Source organism: Pezoporus flaviventris, unplaced genomic scaffold, assembly GCF_033815535.1.
Source record: "Pezoporus flaviventris isolate CSIRO_AGI_PZ_B2104156 unplaced genomic scaffold, CSIRO_AGI_Pfla_v1 ptg000021l, whole genome shotgun sequence".
NCBI classification, from domain to species: domain Eukaryota; kingdom Metazoa; phylum Chordata; class Aves; order Psittaciformes; family Psittacidae; genus Pezoporus; species Pezoporus flaviventris.
Genome location: NW_026892569.1, coordinates 3712251 through 3734504, shown reverse-complemented (window position 1 = coordinate 3734504; position 22254 = coordinate 3712251). Strand labels below are relative to the sequence as shown.

General features: G+C 38.8%; 1 protein-coding gene across 4 annotated transcripts in view; it reads right to left on the bottom strand.

Moving 5' to 3' along the window:
* The window catches only part of SHQ1 (SHQ1, H/ACA ribonucleoprotein assembly factor), a 54840-nt gene that overhangs the window by 4708 nt on the left and 27878 nt on the right, over positions 1 to 22254 (bottom strand). For 2 of the 4 annotated variants that reach the window (XR_009743812.1, XM_061455721.1), the window contains one exon: positions 18024 to 18144. Coding sequence is in view for 3 of the 4 variants with exons in the window: in XM_061455721.1 (XP_061311705.1) it covers positions 18024 to 18144 (121 nt within the window). In the remaining variant the exon portion in view is untranslated. Of the gene's footprint in view, positions 1 to 8248; positions 8635 to 18011; positions 18145 to 22254 lie in introns of those variants that run through there. The other 2 variants (XM_061455722.1, XM_061455723.1) reach the window with 2 other exon arrangements.

The window sequence follows — 22254 nt, the reverse complement described above, 5'->3', positions numbered from 1 at the left end:
AACCGATTGTGGCTTCAAGTTTCACGTTTAGTCCTTTTTCCACAAAGGTTTCGATAGAACTACTGAGAGAGGACATGCTTTTTATCCTTACAAAGGATTACAGGAAATGAAAAAAAAGACACTGATTAAACAGTCTGCTCTTCCCTTCTAACAATCACAGCACAAATGGATACTCTGCTTGGACGACTAAACGCCTGCAAAGGCCAACAATTCCATCTGCCCTCTTAAACTCCGTAACTGCCTTACTTCAACTCTCTCACACAGTGGTTCCATGGAGCAGTGTGACTGCCAAAACCATGCACAAGAATACATACAGTCCACGAACTACCAACCAGCATGTTTCAGGACAGGGGAAGAGGGGCAGACTTTCTTTCTCTCTACACTGTCAATGCCCCAAAGAACATTTCAGGCTCAACCACAGTAGGAATCTTCTAATAAACAATTTTTAAAATAGAACATATTTTACTATTTTCCTTAGCTCTTAGCCACGCCAGGTATTTGACTGATACAGCATGAAAGTCTCCTTTTTGGTTACTCAGATTCCTTGGTAGGCTATGTGCTTCTTCCCAACTTTCACTCTGGCCAGTATGTCTCTACCAGAGCTCAATATTTCAGTACTAGAAACAAACTCAAAACCTCATGATCTTGAAAAATTTATACATAAAAGCAGAAAACCCCACTTCCCAACTTTCAAATCTATTAAAAGGGAAAAAAGGATTACTTGAAGAACATCTTGCTACCCCCCGCTTTTCCCATAACAGAATTAGAATTAGCTAGCTGTCCTCCTTGCTTGGAAATACTTTCAACACAAGACTGGGGGTCTCTGAGCTAATGATTTCCTTAGCTGAAAGACAAGCAACAATTCAGGATACAAAAATGAGACACCAAAAATGAGATTTTGTGTATTAGAAAGCTGCAGTAAACAGGTCCTGCTGTTTCCAAAATCTTTTGAGGAGTGGTTTAGAGATTAGACAGCAAATACTTCAATTTTTCAAGTATGATTAATGGAACTGCATGATTATTTTCAGACATGCTCATTCAGTAGGCACATGTGTGGTAATGATATTGCGTTATTATGGTGCTAGTGTTCTTACATAAACATGCATAATAAGCTTTAAAGGTGCTATACATGATAATTATTAGTTATCACGATATCAGTTGCTTAAGGAAAATGTTTAATTACAGGTTAAACTGAGCAGATGCATGTTTTGTTTAACATATAACTTTGAGGAACAGATAGCAGCAGCATCTCAGGGCTTGCCCACGTAGTTTGGAATTTAGATTTTCAGACAGAACTACAGTAAGCCTTGCCTAGGCACAGGAGAGAGTCCCTCCATGTGCTAGAAGAAGAAAAAGAAGTCTTGTTCCAGAAATCTCAGATTGCAAAAGAGTAAAACTGGGGTTAAAAGAACAAATAATCACGAGATTTAGCAAATAAAGGGATACGGATAAAACAAGGGGAAAAAAAGGACTATGGCAACAGGAAAGGGAAATCATTAGTTTTAAAGCAAAGCCCACATGTGGCAGCATGAAGGGAAGTGATGGCAATAGGGACTGACTGCAATGCTGAGACATAAGCAGCAGCCAGGGTGGGAGGAGAGCAGGACACAACTTCTCCGGTTCAAGATTAATGATTCTAAGAGCTTTGGTTCTACCTCCTGTTCCAAGGAATAAAGAAGGCATTAGAATTTGATGAATCAAGACAGCTCCAGAACACAGAGCTGTGAGAGAAAGGTCTCACAGAAGACACATTAGGGATTTGATTGTTTCCAAGGAAGATTTAGCATGAGCTGGAAGGGAAGACAAAAAAAATCAACCTAGCCACAGAAAGTAAAAAAATAAATGCAGGACTTGGGGATACATCCAGCCACACAAGCCACTTTCTTTCCAAATGTTAAAATAAGTAATCATGCTTCTGTATACTATGTCCATCAGTCAACAACAGTACTACCAACCAAAAAGGTTTTAAGGAGTGTTAATGGACTAGGCCTTTCCATCTGCCTTACATCCAATTCTCTTGCTTTAGCAGTTCAGTTATATTGAAAAAAGTAAGCAAACAAAACTCAAAGAGTACTTGAAAATACGGCAGTATTCTGTATGATTGGTGGCACTGCATACTCCATCACTGCATGGGAGTTACGTATGTAAAACACCGCATACAGTATTTGCAAACATGGCAGGAGACAGCCAAATTGGCAGCACAGCCTTTCAAAGCAGGAGTCAGTAATATTTCACCATGGAATGAAAAATGATGTTTCTTGCACAGGCACAAGCTCTAGCTTGCTTTTGTTTTGTAAACAATAGGTTTATTTCTACTGCCTCCTAAGTTTTCTGAAATACACAGTTTAAACTAGGCGTAAGACAGCACAATACAACAGAACGTTCACATTATCTCCCCCTGCTCAATCACAATCAAGTCAGTGTACAGCGTGCAAGTGCTGTCATGGCAGATTGAGCTGTTCTTGCCCAAGCACAACACAAAAGCAAGCATGGGAACCTGTATATCTAAATCATTGCTAACAGCTTTGGTTACCAGCCTGGTGTTTGAATGTGACCTAACTGGTCCTGGAACCAAGGTGAAGCCTAAGTAATTTTGGAGTCAACATCAGTCTTGTTATTTTATGCTGTTTGAATGTGGTTACGGCTATTCACTATGTTATAATAATAATAATAAAGATGCTGGGGAGGGACTCTTCATTATGGACTGTAGTGACAGGACAAGGGGTAATGGGTTAAAACTTAAACAGGGGAAGTTTAGATTGGATATAAGGAAGAAATTCTTTATTGTGAGGGTGGTGAGGCACTGGAATGGGTTGCCCAAGGAAGGTGCAAATGCTCCACCCCTGGCAGTGTTCAAGGCCAGGTTGGACAGAGCCTTGGGTGACATGGTTTAGTGTGAGGTGTCCCTGCCCATGGCAGGGGGGTTGGAACTGCATGATCTTAAGGTCCTTTCCAACCCTAACTATTCTATGATTCTACAATGGGAATCAGTCCTCCACGCTAGCAGTGCTCTAACCTGGCTCTACAGGGCTGACAAGCCCTGTTTTAAGTGTAAACCACTTTAATTATCTTTATACCTTACAGGCAAGATAAACAAGTCTCATAGAAACAGTAGATGCTTCAAGTGCAGCCATGCCTTTGCAGTGTCATAGGTTCCACCAAATACGAAAATAGATCCGTCTCATTGTCAAGCAGCCATCTCCTGGTAGGCCTACAATTCCCTGAGATGCATTCAAATAGTGACTAGCCAGATGCTGTGCTAGTCAGGAGGGCTGATAAATATAAAAAGGGCAGCTATTCAACTTAGCTCCACTGAGCAAGAGGTCTTGACACACATAATCCAGCCAATAGTGAAGTTGTTGCATTAAGCAAAAGGCTTTTTGTCTGTGGGATCACAAGGTTTTCTCAACTGCCTTAATTTTATGTATTTACTGAATGAGAAGCTACCAAATTTAAGGAGAAAGCATCAGTCTATAATTAAACTACTTTTCTCAAGAAGGCCTGACAAAACTCAGACTTATATGAGGCAAAGTTTCACAGACACCCTCTTCTTAGATAAACAGATAACAAGCAGTACAACCAGTCAAGAGTGTAACCACTTTAAATGTGTTCCAAATAACATACCTGGCAGCATTGTTTACAATTCTCCACAACTATTCTTTTAGCCAGAGGTATCATAAGTATTAAGACAATTCCAGAGTTAATATCTGAGACATCACCAGATATTTTCCCCAAGTAGAACCTCAGCAGTTCAGATACAGAGAACATGTAAATTTAGTAGCTGCAAGACATTGAAATGACAGTTAAACTATAAGGGATAATGAAATCTTCTACCTTGCCACAAGACTTGTTGGGGACAGGCTGCAGTAGGACATGGCTAATATTTCTCCGTGGACTGTCACTGGTGACCAAAAAGGGACCTGCAAAAGGGGCAGACTCTCCAGACCCTTCAGATCACCTTATTTTTCCCCTGCCCAGAGTGGTTCTTGCTGGATTCTATCCATCACTGTCTGGCCAAGCACAAGGTGTATCAAGAGATATTGTTCAGTGTTCAGTCCGTTGATAATGCCAACATTAACTTCTCAAAGGAACTCTGTCATGATCTTGACAAAAATCAATAATCCTATGGCAGTAAGTCTACTACTTAAGCTCTCTCAAAGCAGAAGGCACAGCCAACCATGATACCAAAAGATAAAACAAGCTCATACAAGAATGACACAGGTGACAAAGCATCAACTATTCTTAAATGTACTTGAGAGGACAATAAATTGCTCTTCCATCTAAAACCCAGATGTCCTCTCTAGTTCTGCACAGCTGCTTGAGCAACCAAACTGATGAGCTTTGGGGAAAGACTCCTTAAGTCAGCATTGTTGCCTCTTAGGCAACACTCTAAGTCACTGGAACAGCGTATTCTGACACTCAGACGTGGAGATAATGTGAGGGAAGACACAGATGCTCTCAAACTGCAATAATATAACTTCTGTTCTTTAAACCAGCAGTAAGTAGTGTGCTTCCTTCAGAAAGGCACCTAACAAAGGCAAGCATCCCTCCACACTTGACATACAGCTTCAAACAGCTAGAAAGAAGAAAACAATACACTGATTGAATTCTTATGACATAGAATTGAAAGGCAATTTGATTTTAATAAAATATTCAAGACTTGAAAAAGTCTAGGTTTGATCAACCCCAACTGGTAAAACACAGAAGCAACAATGGTGATGGCACTGAATGCAAAAGCAGACTTCATTAATGTAGAAACATCTGAAGTCAACATGCACAAAAAAAAAAGCACAAATGACTGAATAATGGAATTAGTTAAAAAAGAAAAAAAAAAAGTATCTTCCAGTTCAGAAAAGAATCTTCACAAATGGACATTCAGCTGCAATAATGAGAAACCCATCACACTAAACACATCACCCATTTGACAAAAGTACTCTTTAGAAGTCATGGGTTACAAGAGAACATGAGCTTCAGAGTCTGCCTGGAGATAAGAGGCTAAGATTCAATTATACCTTTTAGCATGTGTTTTACAGGAGATGCTGTATTTCACTATTTTCATTTCACTTTCAAGGTTACTCTTAAGGAGTGCTTCAAATTATACACTAGTCCATAACCTCTAACCATAGTGAAGTAGTTTTGAAAAAGCAAGCTCAGGATCAATGAACTAAAATGCTCCAAATTAAGTTCTGAAAGAAATGCACAACAGAAAGCCTTGGTGTTAACAGACAGTGACAACCACTTTGCCTACCTGCACACACTGTATTACAGACTACGCCAAGGAATGTAACCTCACACTCATTTTAGTGCAAAGTACCTCATGCACACCTTTATCCCAATTCCCCACAAGCTTAGGGAAACTTTTATTTCATCTGGCCTCTGGGAACAATTATTCTCTATGGTGAAACATGGTTAAAACTTAAAGCGTAAGACTACTACCATGAAGTTTAAGACATGAGGTGGAAAAGAAAATACACATGGCACCTGAACCATAGGGCAACCCTTTCACTGAAAGAAAGGGCCCTCATTCAGAAGATCACAGATAATACTCTTTTATACCTACACAATGCACAGAAAATGCCATAGGATCATAAAGAACAGAGAAGTCTAAAACCTACTTGACATCCCTATACAAAAAAGGCACCTCTCGCCACAAAGTTCATTATTCCATCAATCAAACAGAAAGATGAACATGCAACATTTACTAAGTCACTTTCCAGCCTTCATTAGCTGGTTAGCTCATCATAACCCTACCTGGCTTATGAGATCTGAAAGAATCACAGAATAGGAAGTACATTAACAGAGAGGAACACAAACAGCACCACTCGTTTCACATGTTTAGTTTATTATACATTTTTATAGTAAGTGGCAGAACCACTAACTAACTCTATTAAAATCTCATTAGCTCTGATCAATGAGTATGGAAGATAATATAAGAACAAAGCTGAATTTAATGTGTTGGTGAAGGAGAAACAGAACCATTTTCTTCAGGAGTCAGGTAACAATGGACCTAAACTTTAATTAATCTTCTACATTATCTGCAGCAAAAAAAGAGCCAGATGAGTGTAAACACAACAGAAATAACACAACATTTGTTCACATGATGTAGTACTAGATTAACCACTGTCCTCATAGGAAGGAAACACACACACCACTAATGTCTGCTTCATTTCTATACTTCTTTCTGAAAAGCCAGCTGCTAAAATAGTATGTGCTCAGTCTATTCAAGGCATTTGATGTAAATGCAGGTAAGAACTCATTCTTTCCACTTCTCAAGAGGATGGATTCTGTTTTTTAGCCTGAATAGCTCAGGTATATATAGGTTTATACTGTCGATGTCTATACTGTTAATTATTTCCTTTCTAACAACTCTTGGAAACCAGGCTACTTCAATCAAATTTAAGAGCAACAAGAGTTTAAGAAAAGATCTTCAAATTCCTACATATTTGATGAAAATAAGCAGATGTATAAATAATGACCCTCATAAGAAAAGACAAGCAGAACACAGCTATCATGTATTGGCTCGCTAGGAAGCCATGACATGCGAGCACTAAACATGATCAGTGCTAAAACCAGCTACTGATTATGACGCCCCTTGCCTGGTAGAGGTGTCAAACGATGTGGTGAAGAGATTAGGGCACAAGGCTTGGGTTTGTAGAAGTACATGCCATCTTTATTTGCTCGCTCCCTTGTAGACATCAGACAAAGTGTTAACACCACAAAAAATCTTTGTCTTAAACATAGGAAAACCATACTATAAAAAAAAAAAGAGCACTGAGGTAAGGAAGAAGTCAGGAAAACACATCTCCCTGTAAGCAAGATGCCACCACTTCAAATTGACAGCATTAGAAGAGCAGAAATCCAGTATAAAGAGACTATTTTTAACAAGAGAAACCCATCACTTATCTTCAGGTGACAAAAAGCAGTTCTGCGCCACAGGCTAATGTGGAAGAACCCAGTGGGTTTAAGGGGAACATAAGATGCTTTCATCTTGAAATTCTGGCTTTTAAAAGGCATTAAATGAATTCTGAAACTAAGAGAATGATATACTTACACTTCAATCCGACTTGCAGCCTTGTAAACATGAACTGCTATCTACATAGCTTAAAGTATTACAGTTTGTTAACCATAAATCAAATATAAAGCACAGCACCATCGTTTCAATTTAAGTGACTTCTTTTATGTTAATAAGTCTGAGTATTTCAAGTGACTTTCCCTCCATATTTATTCTGAAATTCCACATACTTCTTTCATACTGATCTAAATATTGCATGAATTGAACTTCACATTTATAAATATTTAAAAAAAAAGATGAAGCTTTCCAATATAACATCTTACTTTCATTACTTGGTCTTTTTGATAAGTTGAAACCAGACTTTTATAATCACGGATTATAAAAGAAATCAAGTACAGCTTAGTTATGTAGCTGATCCTATGAAAATATTCATAAGAAAAAACAGACTTGGAATTAATACTGGACTATAAGAAGAATCTGAATGTTATTTTTATGTTTTAGGAATACTTTAACTGAGCTTAGAAGTAGCTCAGTGTTGCCAAAATAGCTTCAGAAAGTTGCAGCCAGTCCAAACATTTAACAATGGCACAGCTTCCAAAGCCATATATGATAAATACAAATAATGAAAGATGACTAGATAACTCACCACAATAGAGACAGTGAGAAAGGAGCAGATTTTATAACATGATAGAAAGTACTGGCTACGTTACAGAAACTGAACACTGACAATTGTTCTACATTAGCCCTGTCTCCCTCAAATTTCTTAACTGCCATTACTTAGAACTTGGTCTTCGCCATTACTGCTGGTGATCCAGATGCAGCACTCTTTAACACTGTAAATTATACAATTTGTATTACAATATGGGAATGAAAGGTACTCGCACAAAGCAGTGCAGAAAACGTGAATTTCAGTGTCAGGATAATGCTAGTAAATTCATATATCACAAAAATAACAACAAGGACAATGGACACATTAAAGGCACAATAACAAACACATTACTCCAACACGACCCTGCCCCTTTACAATGGGATTTAACCACCAAACAACAGAAGTCCTAGTCAGGCTGATGAGAGTTTTAACTCCAACACTGCTCCATTGCTTCTGACTGAGGCCCTTAACACTTAAAGGGAGAACACCACCTGTAGCCTCCTCACTCACAATCCATTTTCAACTCACACAACCCAAACATAACAAGACACTGTACCTGAGCATCCTGCAAACTCCTGGCAGGAAATCAGATTTTTGCAAGGGCATAAACTGAATGGCCTGTTCCCATCCTCTCATTCCACACACTGCTGTGTCTGTGGGACACCCACTATCAGATACTCTAGTGGATGATCATGCCCCTTATGAATAACAGTAATTAATAGTAATAATAATAGCACCACCCCCCACTGAATTGGCTGCAGATCTGTCTTCCTGACCACAACAGGACAGCTTGCAGGCGATGGCCCAGTTCTTGCAAGGAGATGTTCCCAGGAAATAGTGGAAAGCAGACATTAGGCCACAGGCTAAGTTACCATCTCATTCCACGCTTGTTTCCTCTCTCATTCTACCTCTGTTCTGTCTTGAGATTCATGGGACAATCACTGCAAGGGGTAGGTAGAAGAGACCAAGCAAGCTACTGACAAGGTTGGAAACAAAACAGGAAGACATTATCAGCCTGCAGATCAGTTTTCCACTTTGATCACAGCTGTACACTCCACTTGCTTAGAGAGGCAACAGCCACACAAGCTCATTCTTCCCCTAGTCAAAACAGAAGAGGAGTCAGCTGAGATGTGCTGACTGAAAAGCCATGACACAGATCACTGACCCTTCCAGCCGGAGAGGAACTGCCTCCCAACAACTTTGGAAAATCAAAGCAGTAGCCTGAGGGGGAAAAAAAAAATGGCTTTCTTCTTTGCCTTCTCTAGCCACAGCAAGGTGCACTCAGACACAGCCTGGAGGAATGGGAGCTATAGAAAAGCAACTGAATAAATAGGAAAAAAAAACAACAGAGGAAAGGAGAGGAAAGACATCAAAGGAAGCTGCAGCTAGCAGCTGGGAGGAGAGATTAAATCCCTTGTTAAAAATCCATGTTTTACAGGGCTTGCTAAAACATATATAAAGGGGAACTTCTGCTATTACATCCACCTGTCTATCACCTTTTTCAGCCTTCAGGGCTAACAGTGTTTTGCTTTAAGCCTCTTAAGTCAGCGTATTACATTACTTGGGTATTGTTATTTACAAAGTCCTCTACATGCACCTACTGCTTTACAGACAATTGAAGTGACAGCTCAAGCCTTAAATAAGATGCAACATTTAATGAGAGGCATGCCAGCTCAGGATGACAGTAAACAAAAAGAAACTGTATTAAAAACATGCATCAAAACAATGAAACAGGAGACATACAATGTGCTTGCAAATTATTAGTTACTATTTTTAAATCAAAGAATGGAGATCTAAGGATTAAGAGCAGATGATTTGGGATGAAAATAATAAATCTGGGCACCAACAGCCTATGTACTGTTTGATAGACTGGTAAACCCTTATTTAAGTTTTAAGGAAAATGACAGCATTTTCTCTTGTAAGACTAGAAAAGCCTGGTTTTAGTAGCATAATAAATAATACAGAATCTCAAATACTTTCTGCACCAGACCCATAGCTAGTGTTGGAACCACAAGGTGTTTTTTAGCAAGGCTATCTTGGTGGAAACAAACAAGACAGTACAGAACTACCCAACATTCAGGGGAGAATGAGCCACTTCGTAATTCCTCTTCACTAGGAAGACATGAAAACTTACTGCTGCCTGAATTTTTCCCGTTTCTGTTCAACTACATGGATCTTATTTGTAGTTCTTTTTGTTATACTAAACAATGGCTAAGAACTGAAATCTATATCCCATCATGTCTGCAGACAAGTCCAAGCCAATCTTTAACTTTCTTATCAATGAACTACTGAGTTCATTGGGTCTCTCGCTGTAACACAGGTCATTCAGACGTGTGTATTCATGGAACCTTTCTTGCCCAGATTCTTTCATTTTTTCAACATCTTTTGGAACAGACACTAGAATTAGTCTGTGGTTTAACACAGTCACAGAAATCACCTATTTTAAGTCATGCCACTTCCTTCTCCTAAATGATACTACTCTGCTTTTTCAGCTGAAGATTGCACTCACCTTCTTACCTCTTCAGAGATAAATAGGTGCTCAGATTCAAACCATTCCCAAGCATGGCTCAGCCTATTTTGCTAGAGCTGCTGCACTCAACTGTCTTGTACTCTCCAATGTATAACTGTGATCTACAACCTTTTATTGTGAATATGCCATCTTATACGTGGCTGTATTAAAATGTACATTGTTCAGCTGCACATGTTGCCTGTGCAATTCATTTTCTACTCTTAACTAAATAAAATTTAGTATCACAATTTTTTATTTAAAAAGGCATATACTATATTTTCTTACAGATTGTTAAAGATATTGGACTGTACTCACAGAGACTCTGAAAACAATGGATTATCTTAAGTTTATATAGCAACAAAAGCCTGCCTTTTTACAGGCTTTTTTCACACCCCCCCCTTCCAATGTTTCCTAGAAACTGACATATTAGTAACTCCTACAGTGGTGTATGTAAACTCAAATATGCATAAAATGAACCTCAAAGAGAACATTTGAAGTGGCCATTCCCATTATTGGTAAAAGCTCAAAAATCAGCTGGGACATCTGAAAGTTAATACAGCACTGCAGGCTACCGAAGAAGTGAATGAAAAGCAAACTTAATGCAGCTTGATTTCTTAAGGGAATAAGCAAACATACTGCTGCATGCTGAACTAGCTGCCAGCAGTAGTAATGCCAGTTTGCAAAGCCTGCTAAGAAGGAATTACAGTAATTACAGCAAGTCATCACAGGACAGTAAGGGTGAAGCAAGACAACCAGATAAAACACAGCTTTCTTGCTGTGTTTATGCAAAAAAACGTAATCACAAGTAGCACCATGATTTTTTGGTTTATCCCTTTTACCTGTGTGGCTCTTACAAAGATGAAACAGCAAAGGAAAGAGCCTTCAAATAAAAAATGTCCAGACACCAACAAATTAGTTTGCAGGGGTGGGGCAGGGAATTAAGTGGCTCCAGTGTATCCACAATGGCAATACTATTGAAGCATAGTCAAAAATATAATCCTCTAACTACAAGGCAGACTGAAACAAGGGATTTTGTGATGGTGGCAATGGGGTGCTTACACTATCTTGTAAGTAATAAAACTCGCTACATCAGAACATAATGCTGATGGCAAGGCTGCTTTCAAAGCAGTAAGGTGAAAGCAATTCAGCTTGCCTCTGCACTACCTGCTTTGAATACTGGAGTTTTTAATCCATGCTGACATTACCACAGCCTCCACTAAGCCAAAGTTAACATGGGCAGCAGTGAAGGCAAAGTAAAACCTAGAGAGTTTTAACTGTAATAGAGAGTAGAGCACAGTTGACCGTAAAACTAATACACATAAAATATAATACTACAAGAGGTATATTCTGCCTAAGGTCTCAAATGTATGAAGTGCTTTAAACATGCTGTACAATTCAGTTTAAACCCACTGAGCCAAGAAGCAGGATTTTCATCCAGAACATGTTACTGCTTATACCTTTGTTCTTCTGAATCTTGGATGCTGAAAATTAGCATATTCCTTGAGCATCTGACACCACTTTAAAGCACTGATTAATTTTCCTTATCTGTTAATACACTCCCTCCTCCCCCCATTACAGATTGAAAATTTAATAAACATGTTGGCAGTTCATCATTGAAAACCTTTTAGGATCATTTTGTTCCTGCATCGTCCTATCTGAAATGAATGCTTTCATAGCAGAGGTGCAGTCGACAAGTTACTGTTCAGCCCTCATTTAGCAATACACTCCTGAGTTTCAAATGTTACATGGCAATGCCACAGAGTGAATAGGACTGCGTGAATATCAACCCTCCAAGCAGCAAAAAGATAAAAATAAAAAATAAAAATCAACAGCCTGGTTTTGCTCTACTCAAGTATTTTGAGCTTTATAAAACCCTGAACCACTAAAGCCAACAAACATGCCAAGAAACAGCTGCAGAAATGGCACAATGAAAACAGCTTCTACACCGTTTGAAACACTTTTCAAAGTTTCCCAGGTCTTAGCAAATAATAACCATGGCAAATTTCTTCAGTTTGCAGACAGACGATCAGTTTCACAAATAATTTTAACATGCAACTGGAATATACGTTTAAATTCCATTTGCATTAATCTAAAGATTGTAATCTTTAAGCTTCTGTAAGCAAGTATGTTATATGCTACAAAATATTTTCCAAATGTAACAAAAGCTTAAGGTAATTCTTTCAGGAAGGCTATAATGCATAACCTGTTTTCAAATGCTTTTTGCCCTACAAGCAAGGACAGCATAGGATAAGGGCAAGCTGGTCATGTGTAACAAGGTACAAGGAAAATAAATAAGATGCTCTACAGAGTAGAGAACCTAATGCAAATTAGTAATAAACCCATATAGCTATGTAAATACTTACATGAACTGAAGAGAGGCTTTTGAAGATTCAGTGTGGTACAGTGTATTTAAATAGGCACTACCAGAGTCAAACTACCAGCACTACTCTGCTGATCAAATGTATGCTTTAAGAAGTGTTAGAAGGCTGTCTCAGACATTGAAACATGATCCTTTTTGCAAACAGAAAGAGATGGTAACTTGTAAAATAAATGTTAAAAGTCAGACAAAGCCAAGAAAGAGGGCAGAATGAACATAAAGAAATCTTTCTTCTACCAAACTTTAACCAATGCAACAAACTATGATGCTGAAGGTCGCGTTCCTTACTCCTTTGTGCACTTTACGATCCAATGTGACACAGGCAGTAAAAATCCTAGATCTCAAAGATCTTATTTTCTTATTCTGAAAGACTTGGGCTCCTTAATACCTTTGCAGCATCAGGTCTTAACTCTTCAGGCCCACATTACACTATATTGATTAACACAGTAATTCAGAAAACATGGGGAAAAGGAAAGGGGGGCTGAACAATCACAGTCAATCTCATCACCTCAGTGGCATGCTGTGAATGTAATTAATCCTGCATTTAGAGAACTTCACATCCTACACATAAAGCAGCAACTCCCTGCTGGCTTCAGACTAGGTAATTTTGTAACAAGGACTAGGTTTCAATTATAACAAAGAGATGAAAAGGAAAACAGACCTATGAACCTAGCCTATCTTCTAGGGTATGTTTCACCTGCAAATCAAGACAAGCAAACGTAACACGCTTAGGAATATCTTCGCTTTAATTTAGTTAGTTCCAATAAAGACAGCAGCTTCTACAGAGACTGTAAATGCCACCAGGAATCCTGACTTTTCTTAAAAGTAAATAGTCCATGCTTGACCTGGCATGTTACACCTACAGTCACCCAAATTAGCAAGATTACATTTGTCTTAGGTTGTGGAGCACGTATACTTACACGTGTACACAGAGCACACATACACTAAACCAGTCTATATACCAATATAACAAATCAAGTTGCAGATACAGTTCCAAAGGGCTTACTGAGGCAGGTCATCTCTCTCGACATACAGATCACCTTTATTGTGCAAGTTGAAGCTACTAGGATACACAACACAAATAACTCTGTAATTTTTTGCAATAGAACAGATGAATAAGAGGTGAGCCGGTAAGTTAAAAAGTAAAAAAACAGTGACAATGAAAAATATAAACAAATTACGTGGGAACGTCTTACTCTCCTGCATTCCTAATACCCATAAATCTTTGAGAAGTATACAACTGTAATAAGTAAGTGTACTAACCCATTGGAAACTGCCAGGAACACTAACAGCTTCACCTCAAACCCAGGAACACAGAAGATATATATTAAGTAAAGTTACACATTTTAAACTACACGTTTTTAAATGTCAAGTAAAAATACTTAAAATCAGCACAGGCTTAATTGCTCTCTTATGCAAGGATGCAGGACAGCATGCACTGAACTGCTTGCCTGAAGAAGGACACTAGGAAGTCAATCAGCCCTCTACCTAGCCACTCACGTTATGGCCATCAGGCATCAAGCAGCTCAGCTACCAGAAGGCACATATGTACAACAGTGGACAACAAAAAGCAACATGAACAGAGAATAGCACAAAAGGGGGTACAAAAAACTGGAGAAAGGCATCAGACTGCACAAAGGAACCTCAGCACAGCAAGAGTCAGTGGGTAAATGTCCGACTTCCAATAAAGAACACAACTACGGGGTCACAGACATGTCAAGTCCCCACCAGCAGAAGGGGAAAAGCTCTCCTGCAACAAACCCACACCCAGACTCCCCTGATCTTAGCAGCCCATATTGCAGCTATCAAGACAACCATGGTTTCCCCAAAACTCCTCCTCTCCCTCATCTCCTTCTGCTCAAAGTAAGGTGTGAAAGATGGAGAAAAGCTCAGACTTATAATACAAATTCAGTCAAACTTCTCCTTGGAGAGGCTGCCATATGTATAATAGGGGTTTGTAAAAGCTCTGACCTAGAAGAAAAAAAGGCATGCAAAGCAGACAAATTAAATTTAATTTTATTATGGAAATGAAAGTAATAACAGGAGTGACAGCAGGGTGGATGATAAGCTCACTTAGCAGGGGGATCAAATGAAGTGATGACATGTCATTATGACCTCAGGGGTTAAAGATGCAATTTTCCATCTGGCTGCATCTGGCTTTTCAACACAAATGTTGACACCACCTGCCGAGATTTACTACAAGCTGCCTTTGTCTCGCTTTTGTTACCCAGGTTAACATTTACTTCTCCCTCTTTTCTGGCAAGTTTTGCTGAGCAACATGCTCCCTTTTTTCAAAGCTTAATGAAAGTTGAAAGGATTTACATGCCTCTTTATAAAATAGATCAGATTATTAATAGTAACTTCACAAGCAGCTCCAAGAGAGATTCTAGAAACCTAGAAAGCTGGTGAAGTTAGCTTTACGATTATGAACAGGAAGATGAAATTTCAGCTATACTCAGCTAAAATCCTGCATTGTCTAAGACTTGTAGTACTTTTCACTTAGTAAGAGGTACCTGAATGAAATAATTTTGCTGAGGGGGGGGAAATAAATAGACTTAAAGCACTAGCTTCTACTCATACCCATACCCAAGTGATTATTAGCCACCTGCGTGTGTTTTATTCAGCTTAAGCATTTCCAATTACAGGTACATTGTGCTTAAAATAAATCATCTTTTGCCAGCCCAGTGACACATTCACTTATTCATCTAACTTAGTCACAGCCAAACTATGATCTCAAACCAAATTTGTAATCAGCTACTGACACACTGTTGGCTACGAGGTTTGTGTATTTAAAAGCCAGTACCTACCAGCAGCGTTCCTCTTTTGGACACTTCAACTGGAATAGGACTGTAGCTTCCCACCACTTGATACCTCCATTACCTTTTGCCTTCTTTTCTAAACCTACAGCTCCTAGACTTTTCTTTGCCAGCATAGGTGAGCTAAAAACCTTGCTTCCAGCTGTTTTTAAAGTGACCGTATTCTTCACTAAAAAGGACCTACGGTCTGCTTTAACTGCTTAAGCAAAGAGGCCCCAACCTCCACTAGGACTTGGTTACATAACAGGGAAAGAGAGGAATCAAAAGAAAAACCCTCCAAAGGTTTTGAGAGTGCCCTGGAACTACAGCTAGGAGAGGAGGAAACTGAGACAAAGAAAGTTAATGAAGCTTGCAGGGAGCAAAGAATAGTTGAGACACAAGACAGAGACTGACCAGACATGCAAATAATGTCACTGAAAGACCACCACAAAAGTACCTACACACACCTTCACCTCCCAAACCTCTTTCTCCACAAAGGCAATTACCAGAGGGATGTTACAACCTTCTTCCCCTGGAACAAAAGCTGTACCACCCTCCTCTTCAGATGCCTTACTCACCTCGGGGAGCTGGGAACCCTTGTCCTTAATGGACAAGCCACGACCCATTTCTGTATCTCTTAGGGTATTTTCTGAATGACAAGAGAACTTGTTGTTACCTTCAACATAAGGGAAAAACCAAAGTGTTCCTGTTCACTTCACACATGCTTAACTCAAGCACATGCTTCACTGCTAAACAGAACAGGAATGACTTAAGCATATGCTTAAATGCTTTCCTGATTCAGACCCTAAAAATAGGAGAGGTTTCTGCAGTTCCTCTTTCTCCTGTTCTCCTAATGACAGACAACTATTGTGCCATGTCATTATGACAATAAGATCGCTTAATTGCCCTCTTTCCAGAAGCTGTCAGTTCTGCTTAACTGGTACATAATGTATGCGTCTGGGAGTAAATGTGTTAATGTATCAGTCACTTATATCTACCATACGTTTTCCTCTGCTGTATTTAAAGAAAGCCTTGTTTTTTGACTGACTTGCTAGATACTATACACACTGATATGGGCAGCAGTAATTTACAGTCTTATGTGAAAGATGCACAAAATAACTTTCTCCTTCCCCACGTACTTTCTCAACTCCTGTATTTAAGGTGTGGCCAAGACCTCCTCAAAAATGACCGTGTAAAATGAACTGGCTATTCCTAATTGTTCCTGTAACCGATCAGGATGGACAAATGAAAACGTTTGGAAATGCCTGTTGTTGCTTTAGAATATTTTGTGTATTGTTATCTGTAAGAACATAGACATCGAAAGCATACAAAGAATAGAAATCAGCAATATGTACAACATGTAATAAGCAGGTACGAACTGAAAGCCTTTAATTCTCTAAGAAGTACTGGTGGAGTCACACCTAAGCATAAAGCTTATGCAAGTTGGCTCAATTCTGTTTCATATCCCTCTTTCTGATCATGATTATTACCAAGTTCCCTCTATAATCCCTCACTGCTTCTTTTGTCTTGTGCACTTAAGTTATTTTTCCTCCTACAGTCTCTCATTAAATTGTGAGCTAGAATACAAAGGCTATATTTAAACGCTGTTTATGAGTCTGTATGTTGCTATATTAACAAATGCACCAATGGCATTTTTTGTTTGTATTAGTAATACCTTCCTTTTGAGAGAAATGTTACTTGCAACTCATACATGTACTTTTGAAAGCCTTCAGAGAAGGCTCCCGAAGACATAAAAAGGAAGAAAAAAATAACTGTATGAAAAATAGAATAAGACTGGCAAGAAAAATATAAAGCTTAGTAAGACTTGAACATGCAGCGTCCTTTGTTCATTTAATCCATTTCTCCCTGCTTTCCTACCAATATTTCTGTTTTTAAATGATTAAAGCATGCCGATATTTCTAACCAGTCTGGTTGCAGGTTCCCAAGACTCTGGAAATAAATGAAGCCATGCTGGCTCCAGTTGATAGAACACAGGTGAGATGCAGAAGTGCTGAATAGGCACTTAGTCTGGAAGTGGCAGAGTCACTGTTTCCTCTCAAGTGAAGTGGAAGCCACAGCATACTGCCAGGGAGAGTGAGCTGGCAGCAAGTACAGGGATAAGAGTACACAGTGAACAGAGATCTGCAACACATTCTGCTGTTAATAATCAATTAGTACAACTGCTACAATCCATAAATCAACTGTTTCATACAGATGTAAATGGTTTGCACGTGTCCGACCGGGAACGGGAAGTTGTCATTTCTACTGGAAATCAAGATTTTAATCCCAAACTAGGAGTTGCTTCCAACCTTTTTCTTAATGCTACATGAGTGCCATACAAACATTTTTCTTCCCAAGATCATAACAGAATGAAAGTTCTCCAGAAGCTGGTCCCCTTACACCACCCCACCCCCACCCCCCCCCAAAATTAAGATATTAATGAAAATTCACATTTTTATTTAAAATGCAATTCCTCCCTTCCTCTCCCAGTGGTGTCACTACATACAAAAATGCACTGAATGTCTTTGCTTATGTAGTAAGAACAGCTGGACAGCCAAGGTTACTAAATGAAAAGCACTGATCACATTTCCATTTATAGGAGATGGAATTTTACTGATACTTGTTCATAGATGTAGTATGCTAAAAACATTTCCCGCACCAATAGCTACCTAAGAACTTACTTAGCTTTTTGAATCCAGATGCAATAGTCTGTAATGAAGAGATCATTCAGGATATAGGCAGGGTCATTCTCCATAAAAATCTTGTGAATGTCCAGCAGACACTTCAAAACTGCAGCTTTTCCTGGAAACAGATTTTTAGTTTTGTAATTCACCAGAAATCATAGATAATCTTTACCACCTTCTCACCTTTGAGACTTTAATAACCATACTATCTACAAACATTTTGTACCTTTAAGTTGATTCACAGTCTCTGAGTGGTAGTAATAGGACTATACCCTTCAGTATCCACTTCTATGTGGATGTGGAGCCTCTGAATTCAGCAGGAATCTCTCCTCAAGACTAAAGTCTCAAGGCAGAGTCATGCATGTAATTCCCTGCAGCTGAAGCAGCCCCTTCCCCCAGCTTTCCACTTCTGAGCTGTGCTGGCCTGAACTCCAGCACAGTCATACAGTTTGTGAAGAACGAGAAAACTTATTTTGCTATGTGCCTAACACAAACACCTGCCTTGGAAAGGAGCAAGGCTGGGAACACACAGCCTACAAGAGGGTCAAGCATGCAGGAGCCACAGGAATCGTGTAAGTCAACATAAGCGATGCCATCAGCTAACATCTCACCATGGCTTTAAAGTAGCAGAACTCTTCCTGCTTCTGTTAGTTACAGAATAATTTGGCAAACTGAGCCCCCAGAAAGAAAAACTCACTTCAGGCTCCAGGTGGTATCATTGGCTCTAGTTGTTAAATACAGTAAAAGATTAAAAACTTGCACGTTTTCTCATTCTACAACTGGAAACCTTTCCGTAGTCTGTTTGATTTTCCTCATATGCAAACATAGTTTATGAAGAAAGCAACTGACTGATGTAACTTCCAATTAGCTGGAATCTCCTCCCTTAGTTTTCTGCTGAAAGTTGCTAAAGGGTTAAGTGCTGGAACACTAAACAAAAATAAATAATTCTTTTCACTGTTTAATGGGAGGGAAAAAAAACCTAAACCCCATTCAAATGAAAACAGCCGCTACTGCAAATGGAATCTAATAACCCTCTCGCAAGAGGCTGCCTCCTCCTAGGCTATGAAAACTGAGCATAGATGAACTTGGATTTTACAGCCTTTAGAAACAACAGAACTCCCCCTGCTGTTCAAGCATAAAATCTATTTGCTTACTTTCAAGCCTATAGGCAGAGAATGAAAGTTAAAGGACGTGGATGGCAATAAAGAGTAAGGATGTGGAGAGTAAAAAGCCACCAACAGAACTGAAAAACCCACTGGTTTGGAAGAGACCAATTGAACAAATGTCAGGAAAAAGAATATAAAATCCCAAATGTAACTGATGAACTTTTGATTGTATCACCAGCACTTCCTGTCAAACTTAACTATTTTGAAAGAAAAGTGTGCTCTTTTAAAAATAAATTATATGTCGAATGAAAATTTTGCTAATTTTTTAAGGTTCTAGCTGTCAAGCTGCCAGCCCAACATCCTCTCCTGTTACTCACCTGCCAAGTAACAATGTAAATCAGTGACTAACGCAGTAATTCTCAATGAAAAGTAGTCTAACTTCATAAATTAAAGGTTTGGATTACAGCAGTTTAATGGGCCTCTAATCAGAGAGGCTTCAAATCTAGCCAGACTTACTAAGGGAACCTTCTGTTCAAGGCAAACACACGAACTGTGGCAAACTACTACACTTCTGCTTTCAGAACATGCATCTTGTACACGCACCTTATAAACAAGACGTCCTCAGACAAAACTGCATTTAACTCCTTACCACAGGAATAAAAGAATCAGAGCTGAAAACCACTATTTAAGCCTTATGTAGGATATTCTCACACATAGATGATGATTCTTGGCATATTTCTGTGAAATTCCGTACCACAGGTTCTGTCTGGCTACCTACTTCAGTCTTCAGTAGACAGCTGGTCTTAACTTTAAGGCTGTGGCTATGTAGTCAGTAGTATTATTATTTACATTGGCTTGAGTGCTCTTTCTTGCAGTCCTTTGCCTCCCTCTTTCCCACAGCTCTTTACCATGTGCCACTGCAACTACATGTGAAACCATACAGTGAATTGGGTCAGAAAACTTAAAACACACTAATACGTTTTGTCTTTTGCTGTGAAGATCTGTGTTAGAGGTAAAGGAGGTTAACAACCAACTGGCAATTGGAATATATTGCAAGATGGGATATCAACTCTAAGTATTAACCCATCATTTTTCTGAGACAAAGGTGGTTTTCTTTACCTGCCATTAAAAAAATCGTTGTACTCCTGCTGGAGAGAGGATGAGTTGCAATTTCAGAGGAAAAGAAGCAAAGAGGCTGATCAGACAAGGCAAGAATCATAGAAGTCAGAGCAGATCTGTGCAGATCACTGGATTCTTCTGGAGTTCATCGCTACAACAGCTGGTAAGTAACAACCCGCAACTTTAATTCTACAGTTGCAGAAATCCAGTCCTCTTTCCACAGACTACTTCACAAAAGGCTATAATAATAATTTGACTCCAGCTCTCTCTGCCATTTGATATAAATAACACACTGATTTTACATCATCATGAAATTCTACCAGCTTTCATACTGAATAATGGGAAGCAAAGGAAATTAATAGCTCCATCATTCTATTTTACAGCAAGTTATTTTTCCTGGAGACTTCCCTATGTTCTTCCATGTTTTCAAGAAGGAAGAGCATTTATCTAAAAAGAGAAAAATGAACTTTATTGTCTCAATAAAAAGAGAACAGCAGCATTCTTAAAACCAAGAGGAAAAGCACTCACTGACTTTTAAATGGAAATGTCCTGGTAATAACTTACCCCAGTGAAGCAATAGTACTGTTTCTAATAGGGAAATCGTACAATCTAAAAATCTTTTAGTATTAACTTCTGCATGGAAAGAAGCAAAGCAACTTTTATGTCACAGAAAAAAAGCGCAAAGAAGTTCTCTTCATTACTGGCTCATGGACAATCACTTCAAAATCAGTATTATGCAATGGTTACAGTATCAGTAAATACAGACAGAACCAACCCACATCACTTATTACAGCTCTTTATAAAAAGGGTTCCAAGTATTTGCATAAAGACGTACCTGACAAAGCTCTGTTAGTCAGCTGTCAAATGCAGTATGCACATTGTGTTGCAAACAGCATTGTAGCTGGATGTACCACTGCATTTCTTTTCCTTTATTAATCCTATCCAAAGAACAGGTTAAGTACAGTAGATAACTGCTGAATTTTGAACACTATTGCTGAAGTATTTTAAGTATTACATATCACTAAAATGGCCTATGAAAATATCTGCTGAAGACCTCAACATTCATCAGCTTAATGCATTCAATTTACAATTAACACTTTGGCAGGAAGTATTTATTCAAAATAAAGTGTTTCAACCACACGTAAGGATCCTTAATAGCTCAAAAATGCAGTATTCTGCACCTTGAAAGCAATCCACCAACACAGCTCTAAGATTTTTAAAGCCAAGTCACATAACTTGAGGCATAACAATTCAGTCCCAAAAGTACTTTGTACTTTAAAATAAATTAGTTTACTGTGCATATTATTATTAAAGCACTGTATTACCCTATGTCCCAGCTTCTGCTACCAACATCCTGAAAGAAACCTCAAGTCAAGATGCGGCTTGCGTCAACTCAAACCAATTCTCCCCTTAAGGTAAACACCATTCTCCTGCATCTATACAAGGAGGAATAGTTTTGTGTTAGTATTTAACTGATTATCTGTTTTTTGACAGTCATTTTTCATGTTCATCAGAAATATATTGCAATACAGTGCCAAACTGGGTAGACATCATTTCCAGCAAACAAAGAGGGTTTTATAAAAGAGGGTTTTGCAAAGGATTTTGTAAAAACAGAAATTCCTCAAAAGCATGGCTCAATTTCCGGTGAAGTTTGAAGGAAGAAACATCTAGACTGTTTCCCAATAAACCAGCACAGCACAGAGACAGAACAAAGCCAAACCTGCTGCATTTCTTAATTTCATCCACTGCTTCTAAAGCATTTAAACCATCAGCTAAATAAAGCTGAATTTCTTCTAAAGCTTATGGCAGTGATTTTAGTGCAAATCACTGAAGCCAGAAAAAACAAGGCTAGCCTATCTCCTGTCCCACCAAAGAATGAGTGAGCATAAAAAGATACTCCTCCAGAGAAGACGGGGACTTTGCTGTTGGAGCAAGACCATCATGAGTGACACCAGGAGACCATGATGACAATCACTACTGGGCCACTATGCTTTGGAAGCATA